This window comes from Anolis sagrei, chromosome 5 (genome assembly GCF_037176765.1).
Source record: "Anolis sagrei isolate rAnoSag1 chromosome 5, rAnoSag1.mat, whole genome shotgun sequence".
NCBI lineage: Eukaryota > Metazoa > Chordata > Lepidosauria > Squamata > Dactyloidae > Anolis > Anolis sagrei.
Genome location: NC_090025.1, coordinates 16,236,765 through 16,253,322, shown reverse-complemented (window position 1 = coordinate 16,253,322; position 16,558 = coordinate 16,236,765). Strand labels below are relative to the sequence as shown.

At 39.1% G+C, this 16,558-nt stretch overlaps 1 protein-coding gene across 1 annotated transcript in view; it reads right to left on the bottom strand.

Annotated features, from left to right (window-relative positions):
• CFAP299 (cilia and flagella associated protein 299) overlaps positions 1-16,558 on the bottom strand; it is a 317,908-nt gene that overhangs the window by 198,625 nt on the left and 102,725 nt on the right. The window contains exon 3 of the mRNA XM_060776228.2: positions 10,550-10,640. Within this exon, the coding sequence (XP_060632211.1) occupies positions 10,550-10,640 (91 nt within the window). The remainder of the gene's footprint in view (positions 1-10,549; positions 10,641-16,558) is intronic.

The window sequence follows — 16,558 nt, the reverse complement described above, 5'->3', positions numbered from 1 at the left end:
CTCTATATTTGAGCCACTCTCTTCCCTTTCTTAATAACTTCACCAAACACCTGGAACTTGGCCTTAGAGCAGTGGTTCTCAACCTGTGGGTTCCCAGGTGTTTTGTCCTACAACTCCCAGAAATCCCTGCCAGTTTACCAGCTCTTAGGATTTCTGGGAGGTGAAGGACAAAACATCTGGGGACCCAAAGGTTGAGAACCACTGCCTTAGAGACTATATGGCACAATAAATGTGCTATTCCTTGAATTCACATTTTGCACCCAGTACCTTATCCTGGATGGTGTCTTAAAAAGTAATTGGAAAGCGTGGAGCAATGCTATGCAAAGGAAGGTGCAAATAAACGTGGGACTGTATTGCAGAAATAGTTGCAAAGGAATACAAGATACTAGAGCTAAGAAACAAATCCCCACAACAAAATCTGGCATGTATCTACCTTTGCATCTGGCAAAAGAAGAAGAAAAAGATAGCCTCAAATATATCAACAATAGAAATCTTCTCTTTGGGATCTTGTTCGTTAGTGTGCACAGACAGAATACCAAAATGTTTAACTAGTCTATATGTAAACAAAATGTCCATAAAGTTCCTAAGTTTGTGAATAAGGACTGCTTTATTGATATTATGCAAATCGTTTAGGGAATCCCTTCAACTGAAAAGTAAGGCAATGTATTTTAGATATCATGCACATGTATACATGTATGCAGATTCATACACATCAGTTAGTAATTACCCAAAACAGGAATTCACAGCTAGATTAAACCATGACTCTAACAGCAGTTGAATGCCCCAAACTGATGAATGAGTATGGAAAAACCTGACAGAATTACATGTACTATCTCAAGGGAATTAAGCCATGTGGTTCTGTGGTTTTGCATTTGGCTCCAGTGCTATAAAGTTTCGTAGTATGTTCTAAAGAGATCTGATAGAGGTTTATTTGTACTTGCATAAGGATGAGTGCTCGAATATGCCAGCTAGGAATAGACAAATATGTCTCTTTCATTTTCTAAAACCATCAGACTTTTTCAAGCACTTTTTCCTGCCATTCTGCTTCAGAATAGCTTGTAGTTTTCTTTAATATATGTATTTTATTATTATTCAGAAAACAAGAAGATCACAACATCAGACAAATGCAAAAACTGACAGATAATTAAGTTTTAAATCTTGTTTTAGTTCAATACGTGCACACTGGGTGAGTTCCAGGAGAATTCCACTTACATGTCTTATGTCAGAATAGTTATATCAGAAGCATATATGTAAATATTAAGAAATATTTGACACTCTTTAACCTATAAATAGTTAGTTAAATCATTTAACTACAAGTCCAGCTCAGAGTGGCAGCTTATCCCACCAGATTCATTGGGAATACCCTACTGAACTTGTTGGTACAAAATGTAAGTATGAACTATGAACAAAATACCATCAAGGGAGGTGCTTTTTTCTCTGTTTTCAAGCCAAGGAGCCCGCATTGTCACCTCTTGGTTGTGTGGCCAGCAAGATTGCTTGGAGCCTCTCTTGCCTTTTCCCGCTGAAGTGGTACCTTTTTATCTACTCACGTTTTGCATGTTTTTGAACTGATAGGTTGGCAAGAGGTGAAGCTTACAGATGGGAGCTCACCCCGTCTCACAGATTTAAACTGCCAACTTTCAGATCAGCAGATCAGCCAACTTTCAGGTCAGCGGTTCAGCAGCACAAGGATTTAACCCATTGCACCACTACGGCTCTCTATGAGAGCTGCAGAAAAAAACTTGCTGACCAAAAGGTTGGCAGTTCCAGAATTGAGCTGGAATTGAGAATACCCTCATGAAGCTGCAAAAAGCTGGAATTTTAAAATGGCCTCTGTGTCTTTTCATATATGTTGTATGTCTAATCGGCGTTGAATGCTTGTCATATATATATGTGCATTGTAATCCACCCTGAGTCCCCTGTGGGGCAAGAAGGGTGGAATATTAATATTGTAAATAAATAAATAAATGTAATGTAAGTAGATCAATAGGTATCGCCTCAGTGGGAAGGTAAAAGGCACCCCACAGTCATGCTGGCAAAATACGACCAGGAGGGTCTACGACAACAGGTTCCTTGGCATTGAAAATGTAACAAGAGCACCTCCCCATGGCCAGAATTGAGCATTGCCTCCAGACGCCAGAGATGGAAAGGGAAACTTTTGCCTTTGTTTGTGTATTGTATGTCGTTGTTCACTGTATAAAAGGCAATGACTATTTGCCTATATATGTGTCTCGCTGAGTCCCCTCAGCGAGACAGAGCAGAATATAAATAAAACTGATGATGATGATGATGATGATTATTATTATTATTATTATTATTAATAATAATATTATTATGTTCTTGCTCACATGGGCATGGAAATCTATCCACATTTTCAAAAATATTGTCATTTTTCTTCAATATACTTTACAACTTCTCCCTCTTATGCAAACACACACACTACCCCATCTCCCTCTTGTTCATTTTCACCCATTTTAATTACAAATACTTGCCACAGACTCCTACTACTGGACTTCTAATAACATATAAAAATCCCTAATACATAGCTATTTTGTTGGAAGAATTTTTATACAGCTGGCTGTAGAGAAATACAACTAAATGGCCTGATTAAGAAAGAAAATGATGGCATCATCAAATATTATTTGTAATTGATGTTACAAAAACATTTTGCCTTTTTATAGTCAAGCTGTCATAGTTTGTTATTGCTCTTTTAGTGAAACCTCCTTCCACCAGCTGGCCTTCAGATAAGTCTTGCTTATCATGAAAATTATCAGTTGATGAAATAAATGTTTTTGCTTCTTCTCTTTAGAAGCATTCACACATCAACTTCTTTCCCTCCACTTTGATGCCAATCATTCATAATAAGAAGTTTACCCTGGATAGCAATACTAGAGAAGAACTATTGCATAGATCAATAGCAAACTAATAAAACATTCCATATAGCAAGAACACTATCCTTCAAAAGATTATATCTAGACATAGTATAGATCAAAGTCAAGAAAGTTACGGTCCCAACTATTCTTCTCAGAAATGGATTCAAAGCAATTCCCCTCCCCGCCCAAAAATCAACATCCCACAGGATTGACTGCATGTTTATAAAATGGGAATAATTGAGAACTCTAGCACTGTGAACACAAATTATGTAAGGTAGTAAGGCATAAGAAAGATTCTGGGTCTAATTCAAAGACATGAATATTAAAATGCAAAGCCACCGGAAACTCAGCAGGAAAATAGGAAGACTCCATCACAGATGGACAGATTCAATCAAGGAAGCCAAAGCCAGAATCTACAAGATCTGAACAGGGCTGTTGATCCCAGAACAACTTCAAAGATCTCTCATTCATAGGGCCACCACCAATTTAATGACAGTTGACAACAAAAGGACTCAAGGCCAAGGGAACTGAAGAACCAGCTGATCCAGTATCAACCTACTCTGAAGGTTTGATAGCAGGTTCTCAGAGAAGCATTAGTTTTATATTGATTTCTTGGTAGTGGCATTTACTAGAGACCTGGCTATCCCTTGCACATTTCTCTTCCAGGTAACATCTAAATAAATACTCGCTTTAACACACCATTGGGAAGAAATGCAACCAATGGATGTCTCCTTGCTAGTATCTATATTGCTTTTTAAAAATAAACATTTTGTTATTTTAAGTTAAGCAGGTATGCGATTTTTAGATGAGAGATATTAAATATTTTAGATGATGTCTGGTTTTAATTATGTTTTTATTAAGTTTGTTAATTGCTCTGCCCTCTTATAAAAATGATGGGACATAAATCATCTAAATGAATGAGTGAATCAATCAATCAATCAATCAATCAGAATCATGAAATTGGATGACATCTAAACAGTTGTCCTTGCATGTGAAATAATTTAGTTTAACCTAACAGTAAAACACATGCACAAATACAGAAACACAAGCAATGTGATGGCACGCCTGAACCTTTGGGAAAACGATATTGACTGGCTTTACTCAGGGGTTATATGTATACCTTCTGTTAAGATTAAGACCCTTAGACAGAGGCACCTTAGGCAAGGTGAAAAGATAACAAAATGAGTTTACTGAAACAAGATGAATAAAGGGTTAACTCCACCCAGGACTATCATTAGGTAACTTAAAACAATAAAGTACAAAAGGAGATTTTGCTGCTTGCTGTCATCCTTCTGGAATCTTTGAAAGTCTCCTTCCTTTGGTGCAAAACGATGGTTATAAACTGTCTCAATCTTCTTGCTTGTGAAGCTTAGGCTGCCCAAAAGCTTCTGTTGTCCTTTGGACTGATGATATTAAAATACTGCTATATGCAGGTGCCATGAATGGTTGTTTATGGATTGCTTGGTCTAGGATTACCAAACAATGCCCCAAGCCTCTAGTGACTGTAGAAAAGGGAGGAGTCTAGCAAGAGAGCTCTATATAGGGAAATGGAATAGACCAACTAAGGCGTGCCTCGGGGGGGGGGGTGTGTTATGCTCCATCCAAAAGCTAATACCAGGGGTCCTCAAACTAAGGCCCGGAGGCCAGATACGGCCCTGCATGGTCATTTACCCAGCCCTCGCTTAGGGTCAACCTAAGTCTGTAATGACTTGAAAGCACACAACAAAAACAACAACAACAACAACAATCCTATCTCATCAGCCAAAAGCAGGCCCACACGTCCCATTGAAATACTAATAAATTTATAAATCTTTAAAATTGTTCTTCATTTTAATTATTGTAGTTTTTTAAAGTGTTTTTGCATTACAAATAAGATATGTGCAGTGTGCATAGGAATTCATTCATATTTTTTTTTTCAAATTATAATCCGGCCCTCCAACAGTTTGAGGGACTGTGACCTGGCCCTCTGTTTAAAAAGTTTGAGGACCCCTGACTAATGCCATGGAGTGTATCTACACTATTGGGGAAAATCTATGAACAGGGGGAACTTAAGCAAAGGTGAGGAAAAGGCAGTGCCAGGATTTCACATGAACCTTGTGATTTCTGCTAAAAAAGATCAAAGTGGTCCCTGGTCAAAAAAAGGTTGAGAAGCACTGTCCTAGAGAGAAAGGGGTACATTTGCGTGTGCAGTGAAAGTATATGCACATTGACATTACTGCTGCTTTTAAAATGCTGTTTGTCTTCATTCTTAGGCAAAGTAATTGTTTCAGCATGGTTTTCTTTTAAAATATTACAATCCCATCTCGTAATAGCTGAGTAGTCTCCCAACTATTATCGTTTCCCTCAAATTACGAGTTGTTTTCTTTTTTTACTTTTAACTTGTAATTTTCTTCTTGGAGCGATGCGATTTTTATAGCACTGTAGTGTTAGCCACTTCAAAGGCATTTCCTCGTTCTGAGAATATTACTTCCTCAAAACAGTGGCTGTGCGTCAATTCTTTTCTGTTTTTTATGTTCTTCGCGTTATAAGTTCTGAAGCTATTTTTTTCCTGCAAATATATAACACTGAATAACTGCCAAATCGTTTTAGAAAGCTGCGGTTACAGTTGCCTGTAATCTGCCTTATCTCGGCATTTTGCTGCTTCGTTTTTGGCAGGGATATAGAGGGAACACAAACATTTGCCATACATACACATTCAAAATAATAGGTGAAATTACAGTCATATTAAATTTAGCACACAAAAAAGATACCCCAAGCATTTGCAAAATCTGTCTCAAAATTAGTTTTATAAAGATTGCTTGGTGCCCTTGGTGGTACAGTGGGTTAAACTACTGAGTTGCTGAACTTGCTGACCGAAAGGTTGGTGGTTTGGATCCAGGGGCAGGTTGAGTTCCCAGTGTTATTCCCAGCTTCTGCCAACCTAGCAGTTCAAAAACATGCAAATGTGAGTATTTTATTTCTCGTGTCAGGGCAGCCAGTCAAATATATACTACATTTCTAACAGAACAAAGCAAACAAACAGAGAAAATACAAAATGTGTGAGTTTGGTAGTTGATTAAATGTCCTTTGACCAGTAGCTGGCCACTTGGAGTGCTTCTGGTGTTGCTGCAAGAAGGTCCTCCATTGTGCATGTGGCTGGGCTCAGGTTGCATTGCAGCAGGTGGTCAGTGGTTTGCTGTTCTCCACACTCGCATGTCGAGGATTCCACTTTGTAGCCCCATTTCTGAAGGTTGGCTCTGCATCTCGTGGTGCCAGAGCGCAGTCTGTTCAGCGCCTTCCAAGTCTCCCAGTCCTCTGTGTGCCCAGGGGGGAGTCTCTCATTTGGTGAGTAGATCAATAGGTAATGCTCTGGTGGGAAGGTAATGGTGCTTCAAGCAGTCATGCTGGCCACTTGACCTTGGAGGTGGCTATGGACAACACCGGCTCTTCGGCTTACTCATGGAGATGAGCACCAACCCCCAGAGATGGAAACGACTGGGGAAAATCTTAATCTTTAAAGATTGCTTACTTTCCTTTGCTTTAAAATAACTGTTAGCAAAGAAGGTTGCAATTTCTAATTTTTACGAACATTTGTACAATTTGATCTTTTGAAGGGAAAACGAGATCAAAATCTTCTTGGTGGGGATAAGAAATGCTGCCTTTCCTCCCACAAAAAAAATAGAGATTCCTAATTTAATACAGATATTAACTACTTCTGTAAGAATTCAAAGTGAACTTTGGAAAATAGAATAGTAATTTAAATACAGAAAACCTCAATGACTTGAAGAAGTTACTCTGAAATGCTTACAGAATAAAGTGTACAACTGGATGAACTAGTAAAGCTCTTCCTGAACAGGGCTGTTCTAAATTGCAGATGGCACGGGAAGGGGAGGAGAAGTTATGTGTTTTAATACTTCTGAACGACAGTGATTCCATGTACTCACATAAATGGCATGTCAAGGAAACAGGATATTCTAGTTTCTGGCACATAGGCAATTGTTGTTTGCTGTTTCGCTTTGTTAAAGCTACAGACTGAGGGATCACCTAACAGAACAACAGACGTGGCTGTTATGACTCCTCTCAGCCTTCTCTTCTATAGGCTAAACATGCCTTGCTCTTTAAGCCACTCCTCATAGGGCTTGTTCTCCAGACTCTTGATCATTTCATTCGCCGTTCTCTGGATACATTCCAGCCTGTCAACATCTCCCTTAAATTGTGGTGCCCATAATTGGGCACAGTATTCCAGGTGTGGTCTGATTAGGACATGTAGACCATGTCCTAATCTGGTTTAGTGCTGTTATTGAAGTTTGTTGCCCTCCCTTCTTGAATTCCCAAAGTCACAAGTTTAAGAATCATTGAAAATTCAGCGTTGGAATCATCAAGCCTGCCTCTCCAAATCTCAGGGTAATAATGGTCTTAGACGAAGTAGAGTTTCCCCCTCCAGATTATGGCTGAAGGGACCTGCCAGGTCATTTAAGTTCAACTCCCAAGCTAAAAATATATATTTTATTGTACCCACTTTTGCTATAGCAATCATGCAAAGTTTGCAAAAATGCTTTTCAAAACCCCCAAAGAGCAATGGTAAAGGAAACTTTAAAACAAACACTCCAAGCAAAATATATGTTTAATGACTAAAAAGCCGCAAACAACCTTCTGGCAAAGATCAGATAACTTTAAGCTGCTGAAAGACCATTTCTCATTAAAGCGGCTTCATATTTCTTTAAACATAGGGGAAAGGGGAGCCCTTTATTGATACCTGGGCTGCTAGATGACAAATCGCAGCTACTTCCAGGAAATAACGACGTTTTACTTTTCATTTCACTGAGTTGTTTGCAGGGAATTAGAATTTGATACGCACTTCACATTCCAAGCACAGAAGTGATTTGTTTGAAATTAAATTATGGTTACCTGCATGAGTCATATCAGCTCCGTGGGGAAACATTAACTGCACAAACATGGGTTTGATCAGGAGGGAAATAAACATTTTGACAATGCTCTCTTTTTTCTTCAGCAGTGACACACCAGCCCTCCTCCACCTCCCACTCCCAAAGTTATGAAAGCTGGAAAATGGCAAAGCAGCAAAAGATCATGTCAGCACAGGATCACGTATATTTCTGATGATATACGATATAATCTTATGTTCTGTGGTGTTTTCAACACAGGAAATTGGTGCATTACATACAACCTAATTCAAAAATTCATTTTTCCTCCCAAAATCGGCGATAATGGAACAAGTCGTAATGGGCGTTTTTGCATTAGCTTCGATGCTCCAATGCCAAGATTAACCTATTTCTTAATTGTTGGCACCGGCTCAATCCAATGATAATATAAATGTCACCACTGCACTGGATTAGGGAGAAAGAATGAGTCAGACCAAATATTGTGAAACTTGATGGCGCAGAGGGACACTTTGGTGAAGTGGCTCCTCTCCGAACTTTATTTCTCACCTCATTCTTCATCATTTTTATTTCAGAGCAAATCCATGTAAATCTGGGGCAGATCTTGTATTAGACATGCACAGGCCTACACCACTAATTTCCAGTTCCAGTTCCCAGATTCTTTCCCACTTCTACTCCTATAGCATGAGTCACATTTTAAAACTCTGGTTCTATTAATCTATGTTCTTATATGAAAAGAAAGGCGATGCTAAATGAAGAAATACTTTTCTTACCTCTTGTGGCACAAAACAAAAAAGTGATTTTATATATTAATCAGTTTGATTCGCAAATAAAATGAACTGCTGGAGCAAGATCTTCCCAATATAAAAATTGAGGAGGGTCTTCCTGAATATTCAATTTTTATTCACAATAATAGCGTCTCCAAATAGGTGGCAAAGGAGGCACCAATTTTTATTGCAGTAGCCACTTTGAATTTACCCAATTTCAAGAAGTGATGCTTTCTTGGGAAATGAAAGCATCTAATATTCCTCTATGTAGGAATATTAGATTGGCCCCTCTCCCTCCTGACTTTCCAAAAAAGTGAAAAACCTGGCTCTTTGAACAAGCCTTTGGAAATGTAACAGATAAACATGGAACAGATAAACATGGAACTATGAAAAGACTGAAATGGGTTAGACGATGCTATTGGAAAATGAGATTAACAGGAAGACATTGGTGATTATATCTTTTTAATGGTTTTTTAATGGATTTTATAATGTTGTTCTAAATGTTTTTAATTGCATATTATGACTATTATGGCATTGAATTGCTGCCAACGTGTAAGCTGCCTTGAGTCGCTTTCGGATGGAGGAAGGCGGGATAGAAATATCGTAAATAAATAAATATGTACAGGCTAGTACTATAAAATAAACAATAAAGTAAATAATAAATTTGGATTTGAAAATAAATTAAATAAAATGTGGACCTAGGGAAGCATGAGTGTGGTTGGAAGGAAGTGAATGTAGATTAACTGGACAGAGAGAACATGATCCTTGAATAGAATTTGGAGATAGTTCTGTTGGGTAGACTAGTCATTAGATTTGTGCACAATATGTTTTAGCCATTTTCCTTTGGCCAATCTGGCTTCTTCGGGCTGGGTCAGGTGGCCATAATTGCAAGGGCCCAGCCATCAGAGATTCCCATCCATAATGGGATCACATGGCAGCCAATAATGGCACCTCCTCCCCTATTCAGCATCACGGACTGACCGGGAGTTGGGAACGTGTGGGAAGGGTGGGTGGGGTGCATGCATGTGCATTTGGGGGCCTGGAGAGTCGCCCTTTTGGCTTCTTTTTCTCCTCCCCTCCTCTCCTTCAGAAAATACTTCTAAAAGATAATTAGTATTAATAATAATAATAATAATCCCAGCAAACAAAAAGAAAAACCTCATTCTCAGAAAACTACTACTGTTACCTCTCCTCTAGAGTAGAAAGTAGAAACAGCTTTAAGGAAACATTTAGTCTGCAGAAAGGCATGAATGGGAAAAGGCATCACTCCAGGCAGGGCAAAGAGAGGGCTTTTAAAAGAAAGCCCAAGGAGATAGCTCCAAGTTGACTGCTCTTTCTTCCCTGGGAAGTGGGAAGCCTCCTTAAAATGCCTTGGAAAGCAGGCAGAGAGCATGCGGGCGAAAATGGACACGGGGTCTACCAGAATCCGGCCAGCAGAAACAAAATGCACAAGCTTACTGTCAAGGATTTAGAAAAAAGAGTATATTTGTAATGATCTGTTGAAACACAATGTATTAAGAATAGGCAATTGTGTTTACAAATCTATATAAGGTATCTTGTTATTTTACCTGCTTTTTAATAGAGATTTGTTTGTTGAACCACACCTTTTTTATGATTGATCGATACATTGGCATCTCATTAAATTAAAGAGTCAATTTGAAAATGAATGCAACAACCATGAGTCAGTCCCTGTTAATTTCCACACAAACAATATTGTGCACACCCCTACTATGTACCACATTTCATCCTTGCTTTACAGGGACAAAAGTGCTGCCCATACATTTATCTCATCACCTACAAATACCTACTAACATTGCCTAAGCACTTTGGGACGGCCAAGACATCAAGGGCAATGTTCAGCTTGCAGACTCAGAACTTGATCTTTAAACTGAGAAAATCATAAGCATTATTCTATATTAATTATGTTATATATTGTTATGTACATACACATAATATGAAGCCAAACTGGAATGATAGGTCTGCCATTTGCTCTCATATTGTTTTATAAAGCTTCCATTTCAAATTTACTCACAGCCATTTTCCCACTCCGGTTGGCTTCTTCTCTCTCTGCCAGTGCCTTCAGAAAGTTGTCTTTCAGATCTTTTCCTGCACTTGACAGGATCCTAGAAAGGAAAAGATGAGACACAGTGTTCATCTCCAAGACATTTCTACTCCTTTCTTCATCTGGAGAGCCTTCAAATTGGAATAAACCAAAACCTATACACAAGGAAATCAGATCTTTACAAATCCAGCAGCATGGTTCCAAGCCAAGATAACACTGAAAAGAACCACAGATCTAGAAAAGCATTATTTAAATTTACTTTAAGATATTACATATTCTTTTAGCATAACACTGCTTTCTAACCAAGAGTCTTTAATCCCACTTAAAGTCCTGTTACTCTGAGAAAGGAATTACTCGTAATAGTATTATTTATATCCTACTTTATCTCTATAAAGAGAGACCCAAAGCAGCCCACATTAAAACAAATTACAAAAATCCATGTATTGATGTCACATATCTCTGTGTGAAAAAGTTACTTTAGTACACTTACACAATCAATCTATGCACTTCTCATACAAGCCTTGGCCAACAAAATTGCCCACTTACATAATAAACATTTCCTTTTTTTTCTTTCATTTTTGAACTGATTACATTTAGATATGGGATATTATATTGCAAATATGGATACAAGCACAGCTGACCAAAATCATGTTTTGATTTCAGCTTGGAATACAGTGAAAAATACTGTATAAGATATGACAACATAAACAGAATTAAATAATCATGTTAATAACATTTTTGAGGGCAAGGTATTTGGAGTGGAAAGTTGACAAGATGTTTCATCCATTCCTAAATGTCACTTTTCTACTTAAAGCCCTCTTTGGACATAAAGAAAAAAGGGGAAAAGACTGCTGGATAAAACCAAATGGTGATGAAAGATCACTTTCTCCCATTGCTCTCCCTCTTCTGTTGTTGTTCATTCGTTCAGTCGTCTCCGACTCTTCGTGACCTCATGGACCAGCCCACGCCAGAGCTCCCTGTTGGCCATCACCACCCCCAGCTCCTTCAAGGTCAGTCCAGTCACTTCAAGGATGCCATGGATATCTTGCCCTTGGTCGGCCCCTCTTCCTTTTACCTTCCACTTTCCCCAGCATAATTGTCTTTTCTAGGCTTTGCTGTCTCCTCAAGTGGGTTTTCTGTAATTACGGTGTTCACTGTACTTTTGCTACATTATTGCAATGTATGCGTGCAGAGTGTTTGAGGATTGAGACATCCATGGGGATACCAAGGTGCTTGTTTATAAAGATATTGTCCTCAAAACCCTGTTAGACACCTGCAAAAACATGAACTATCTACAGATGTCATACTCAACTCCTGGAATGATTCCATCAGTGTTGCCTCTGAAAAATCCTGCAAATCTCTTGGGAAGACAGGCGGACAAATGACAGCATGCTGGAAGAAGCAAAGACCACCAGCATTGAAGTGATGCTCCTGCACCATCAACTCCACTGGACTGGCCATGTTTTCTGAATGCCAGATTCACCATCTCCCAAAACAATTACTATACTCGCAACTCAAGAATGGAAAATTGAATGTTGGTGGACAGAAAAATAGATTCAAAGATGGGCTTAAAGCTAACCTTAAAAATGGTGGCATAGGCACTGAGAACTGGGAAGCCCTGGCTCTTGAGTGCTATAGATGGAGATCAGCTGTGACCAGGAGTGCTGCGGAATTGGAAAAGGCACAAACAGAGGGCAAAAGGGAAAAACATACCAAGAGAAAGGTGCACCAAGCCAACCCTGACTGGGACCTCCTTCCACCTGGAAACCGATGTCCTCACTGCAGAAGAACATGCAGGTCAAGAATAGGGCTCTAGAGCACAGGTCCTCAAACTTTTTAAACAGAGGGCCAGGTCACAGTCCCTCAAACTGTTGGAGGGCTGGATTATAATTTGAAAAAAATGTGAATGAATTCCTATGCACACTGTACATATCTTATTCGTAGTGCAAAAAAACACTTAAAAACAACACAATAACTAAAATGAAGAATAATTTTAACAAATATAAACTTATTAGTATTAGAATGGGAAGTGTGGGCCTGCTTTTGGCTGATGAGATAAGATTGTTGTTGTTGTTGTATGCTTTCAAGTCATTTCAGACTTACGTTGACCCTGAGTGAGGGCCAGGTAAATGACCTTGGAGGACCGTATCTGGCCCTCGGGCCTTAGTTTGAGTATTCCCTGCTCTAGAGTCACCTACTGTATGTATCCACCGCCAAGACCCTACACTTGGAGGACCATCATACTCTGACAACAAGGGACCGTCTAAGTAAGTAAGTACATGAATGTGCATGCCCTGCTTGTTCCGCCCTGGGATAATTAAGAAAATCACCCAAAAATCTACTGAAAGTTTAGGGTTCATTTTTTAGCTATCTACATGATGGTACAAATCTTCCATAGCTGCATAATATTTTGGGAGAAAGCCAGGCCAGAGCACTGAGCCTGCATCAGCCCCCAGAAGTATATTATGTTCCGATACGGGAACAAGCTTTAAGCATTTCTAGAATTAGCCTGCAGATATCAGAACAGTACCTTTGATTCCTGAAATTGGAGTCATCTTGGTATGCCTTCTCTTCCTGAGGAATTCTTACATGGGTGTAGTATAGGTAAAGCAAACTTTCCCTTGTATTGATTTCTTTTTAAATTATGGATCTAAGTGGAGAAGTCAGCTAAAGGCTCAGAAATTCAGCCAATATGGGAATGTGTAAACAATACATTTCATAACTGCAACTGCATTTCGTAACTAAAAAGGATGATGCACAGAGGAAGAGAGAGAGAGACTAGTGGTGCAACTAATGGAGAGATATATGATTGTCCTTTCCCATTCACATTAATAAAATATCCAGAGTTGAATTCCAGGAAAAGAATGCAGGAAAATGCATGCAAGGAAATTGTGTAGACAAAGAATAATTATCTTCGAAAGGAATATTTGGATAAAGGCATATAGGAACAGTCAAACTTCGTATTATTTATTTATACCATATTATTTTCATGGGGAAGGAAGCAATGGCAACTGTAAGAAGAAAACCAGTCGGGATTCTTTAGCCCCTGCCATGCATTCTCCTGTTTGACTAAGTTTATTTAACATTCAGCGACCTGAAAAAGCTTGTTAAAATAAATACCAAAAAGAAGTTATTTCCTCAAAAGAAGGAAAAAGAGGGGAAAGACTAGTTTTAAGTACTTCAAAAAAATTGGAGTGACACTTATTACTGGTATGCAAACACTCAATTATTCTATTGCTAAGTTGTTCACACAATCACACCCTTTCAGTGCAATATACAGAGGATGCTGATAAGAGAAAAATGGAAAGTTGTGTTTAATGATTACCTAGGAAGTTATGCATTGCAATATATCACATTCAACACATAAAGTGCTTATGCTTCCCTTTCCTATAATTCATTTTTTTCTAATTATTAATTGAGGAACCTTAACTGTATTCTCATTCAGCCTAAAGAAAATGTTCCCAAGGAACAAAACAAACTACATTAGAACTGGTAGGAAAAGTGTAGATATATTTCATGGAAATGGGGCATTGAGGGTTCAGACATTCAGAAGGCTTCGTGATAACTCGAACTAGAAATAATGAAAATGATCTAAGCTGTTTGGGACTACCGTATATACTCGAGTATAATCCGAACCGAATATAAGCTGAGGTTCCTAGTATTCCAGGTGTGGTCTGTTTAGGACATGTAAACAGACCACAGACCGGTGGCTCAGTGGGTTAAAGCACTGAGCTGCTGAGCTTGTTGATCGAAAGGTCGCAGGTTCGATTCCGGGGAGCGGCGTGAGCTTCCGCTATCAGCCCTAGTAGATCAATAGGTACTGCTCCAGCGGGAAGGTAACGGCGCTCCATGCAGTCATGCCGGCCACATGACCTTGGAGGTGTCTATGGACAACACTGGCTCTTCGGCTTAGAAATGGAGATGAGCACCACACCCCAGAGTCAGACATGACTGGACTTAATGTCAGGGGACTACCTTTACCTTTACCTTTTACCTAATTTTACAAAAAACTGGGAAAACGTATTGACTCGAATATAAGCCGAGGGTGGGAAATGCAGTAGCTACTGGTAAATTTCAAAATAAAAATAGATACCAATAAAATGACAGTAGGTTAAATGTTTTTGAATATTTACATAAAAGTGTAATTTAAGATAAGACTGTCCAACTCTGATTAAATCATTATTCTAACCTTCTTTAATGTAAATATACGCATGTCTTGTTCCAATATTCACCATAGTTTATTTTAATTATACATTTCGGGGTAATTGCTGTGTGTATATGAATAAGGAAAAGTGGGAAAGACTGGTGCCAAGAGAGGAGGATAGGAAGGTGAGCACTGCACTGAGAGAAGAAAGGAAGGAGAGCTGGGTTGCTGTGCAGAGAGGTAGGGCTGAAAGAAGCCCTTTTTTCAGACCCACACCTTCCCACCAGGACCCTCACCCGAGTCTAAGCCGAGGGGGGCTTTTTCAGTCTTAAAAAAGGCTGAAAAACTATGCTTATACTCAAGTAGATACAATAAGTTTGTGGACATAGATGCTATAGATATCATTTTACAGGATTAACACTCCACCTTCCTCACAGCTTCAAATTACTAAGGAAGGCATGATGTACGTAAAAATATATATAAACAAAATCATTTGCTTGTGTGGTTCCAGCATACATGCGCTACTTTGAAATTAAGCCTCTGCTGCTCCTGGGATGTAATGGTGAGCCTAACGGCATCCACGAAGTGGTGACATCACAGTACAGGTGATGCATCATACAAATTATTACAGCCACTGGCTTTAGTACAACAATAAGAGTAATTTTTGAAGAGGTTAATTTCCCCAAAGTCAGAGTAGGGACAGCCAAAACCATTCTGGCACACCAAGAGAATTATGTCAGCCCCCTCTTACAAGAGGAAAAGCCTTACTGGTGTGTGTAAAAATTAACTAATGGAACTTCATTAACAAGTATGTTTCACCCAAACACATTTTGCATCCAAACCAGAAGCACTTATGACTTATGAGTAATATGTCTGTGCTCCACGGTATTGCTCTGGATGTTGTGATGTATTGTGCACTGTCTGCTTCCAAAAGGTAACATCTCCTTGGGTTGCTTGTGATGTTGGATGAGCAGTAGCACAAAGAACAATCCCCATGCATGCACCTATGAAAATGCCCATGGGGAAAAAGGACTAGAACCACTGTAAACAGGGGTGCATCTACACTGTTGAATTAATGCACTGACACCTCTTTAACTGCAATGGCTCAGTGCTGTGGAATCATAGGAATTAGAGTCTGGTGAGGCACCGGAACTAGTTTTCAGAGAAGACTAAAAACCTTGTTAAAAGTACAGCTTGGAGGCAAGAGGACCAGATTTTTAATTGATAAACTGCTGAGCTGCTGAACTTGATGACTGAAAGGTTGGTGGTTTGAATCTGGGGAGCGAAGTGAACTCCCGCTGTTAGCCCCAGCTTCTGCCAACCTAGCGGTTCAAAAACATGCAAATGTGAGTAGATCAATAGGTACCACTTCAGTGGGAACATGACTTTGGAGGTCTCTATGGACAACGCCGGTTCTTTGGCTTAGAAATGGAGATGATCACCACCACCCAGAGTAGGACACGACTAGACTTAATGTCAAGGGGAAACCTTTACCTTTACTGGTCAGAGAAGCAGATAAATATCACAGTCATTACTTCTTAGGAAATGTGTACAGTATTCCCTACTGATTTTCAAATGAGATCAGAAGGGCACATGCCAAGATGCTTAAAACAACATTGAGTAATGGAAATCTATAACTTGTTGGGAAGAGATTTTTTTAAAAAACCCCTTCAACAAAATTATTTAAATTGTCAACAATTGCCAGAAAGGGTTTCTAACTACTTAAAGAGGACCTGGAGTAAGAATCTTTGTACTGGCCTTTCTAGCTGAGTTGGTTCCTCACCAAAGTCTGGCTAAATCAGTGGTTCTCAACCTGTCGGCCGCAAGACCTAAAA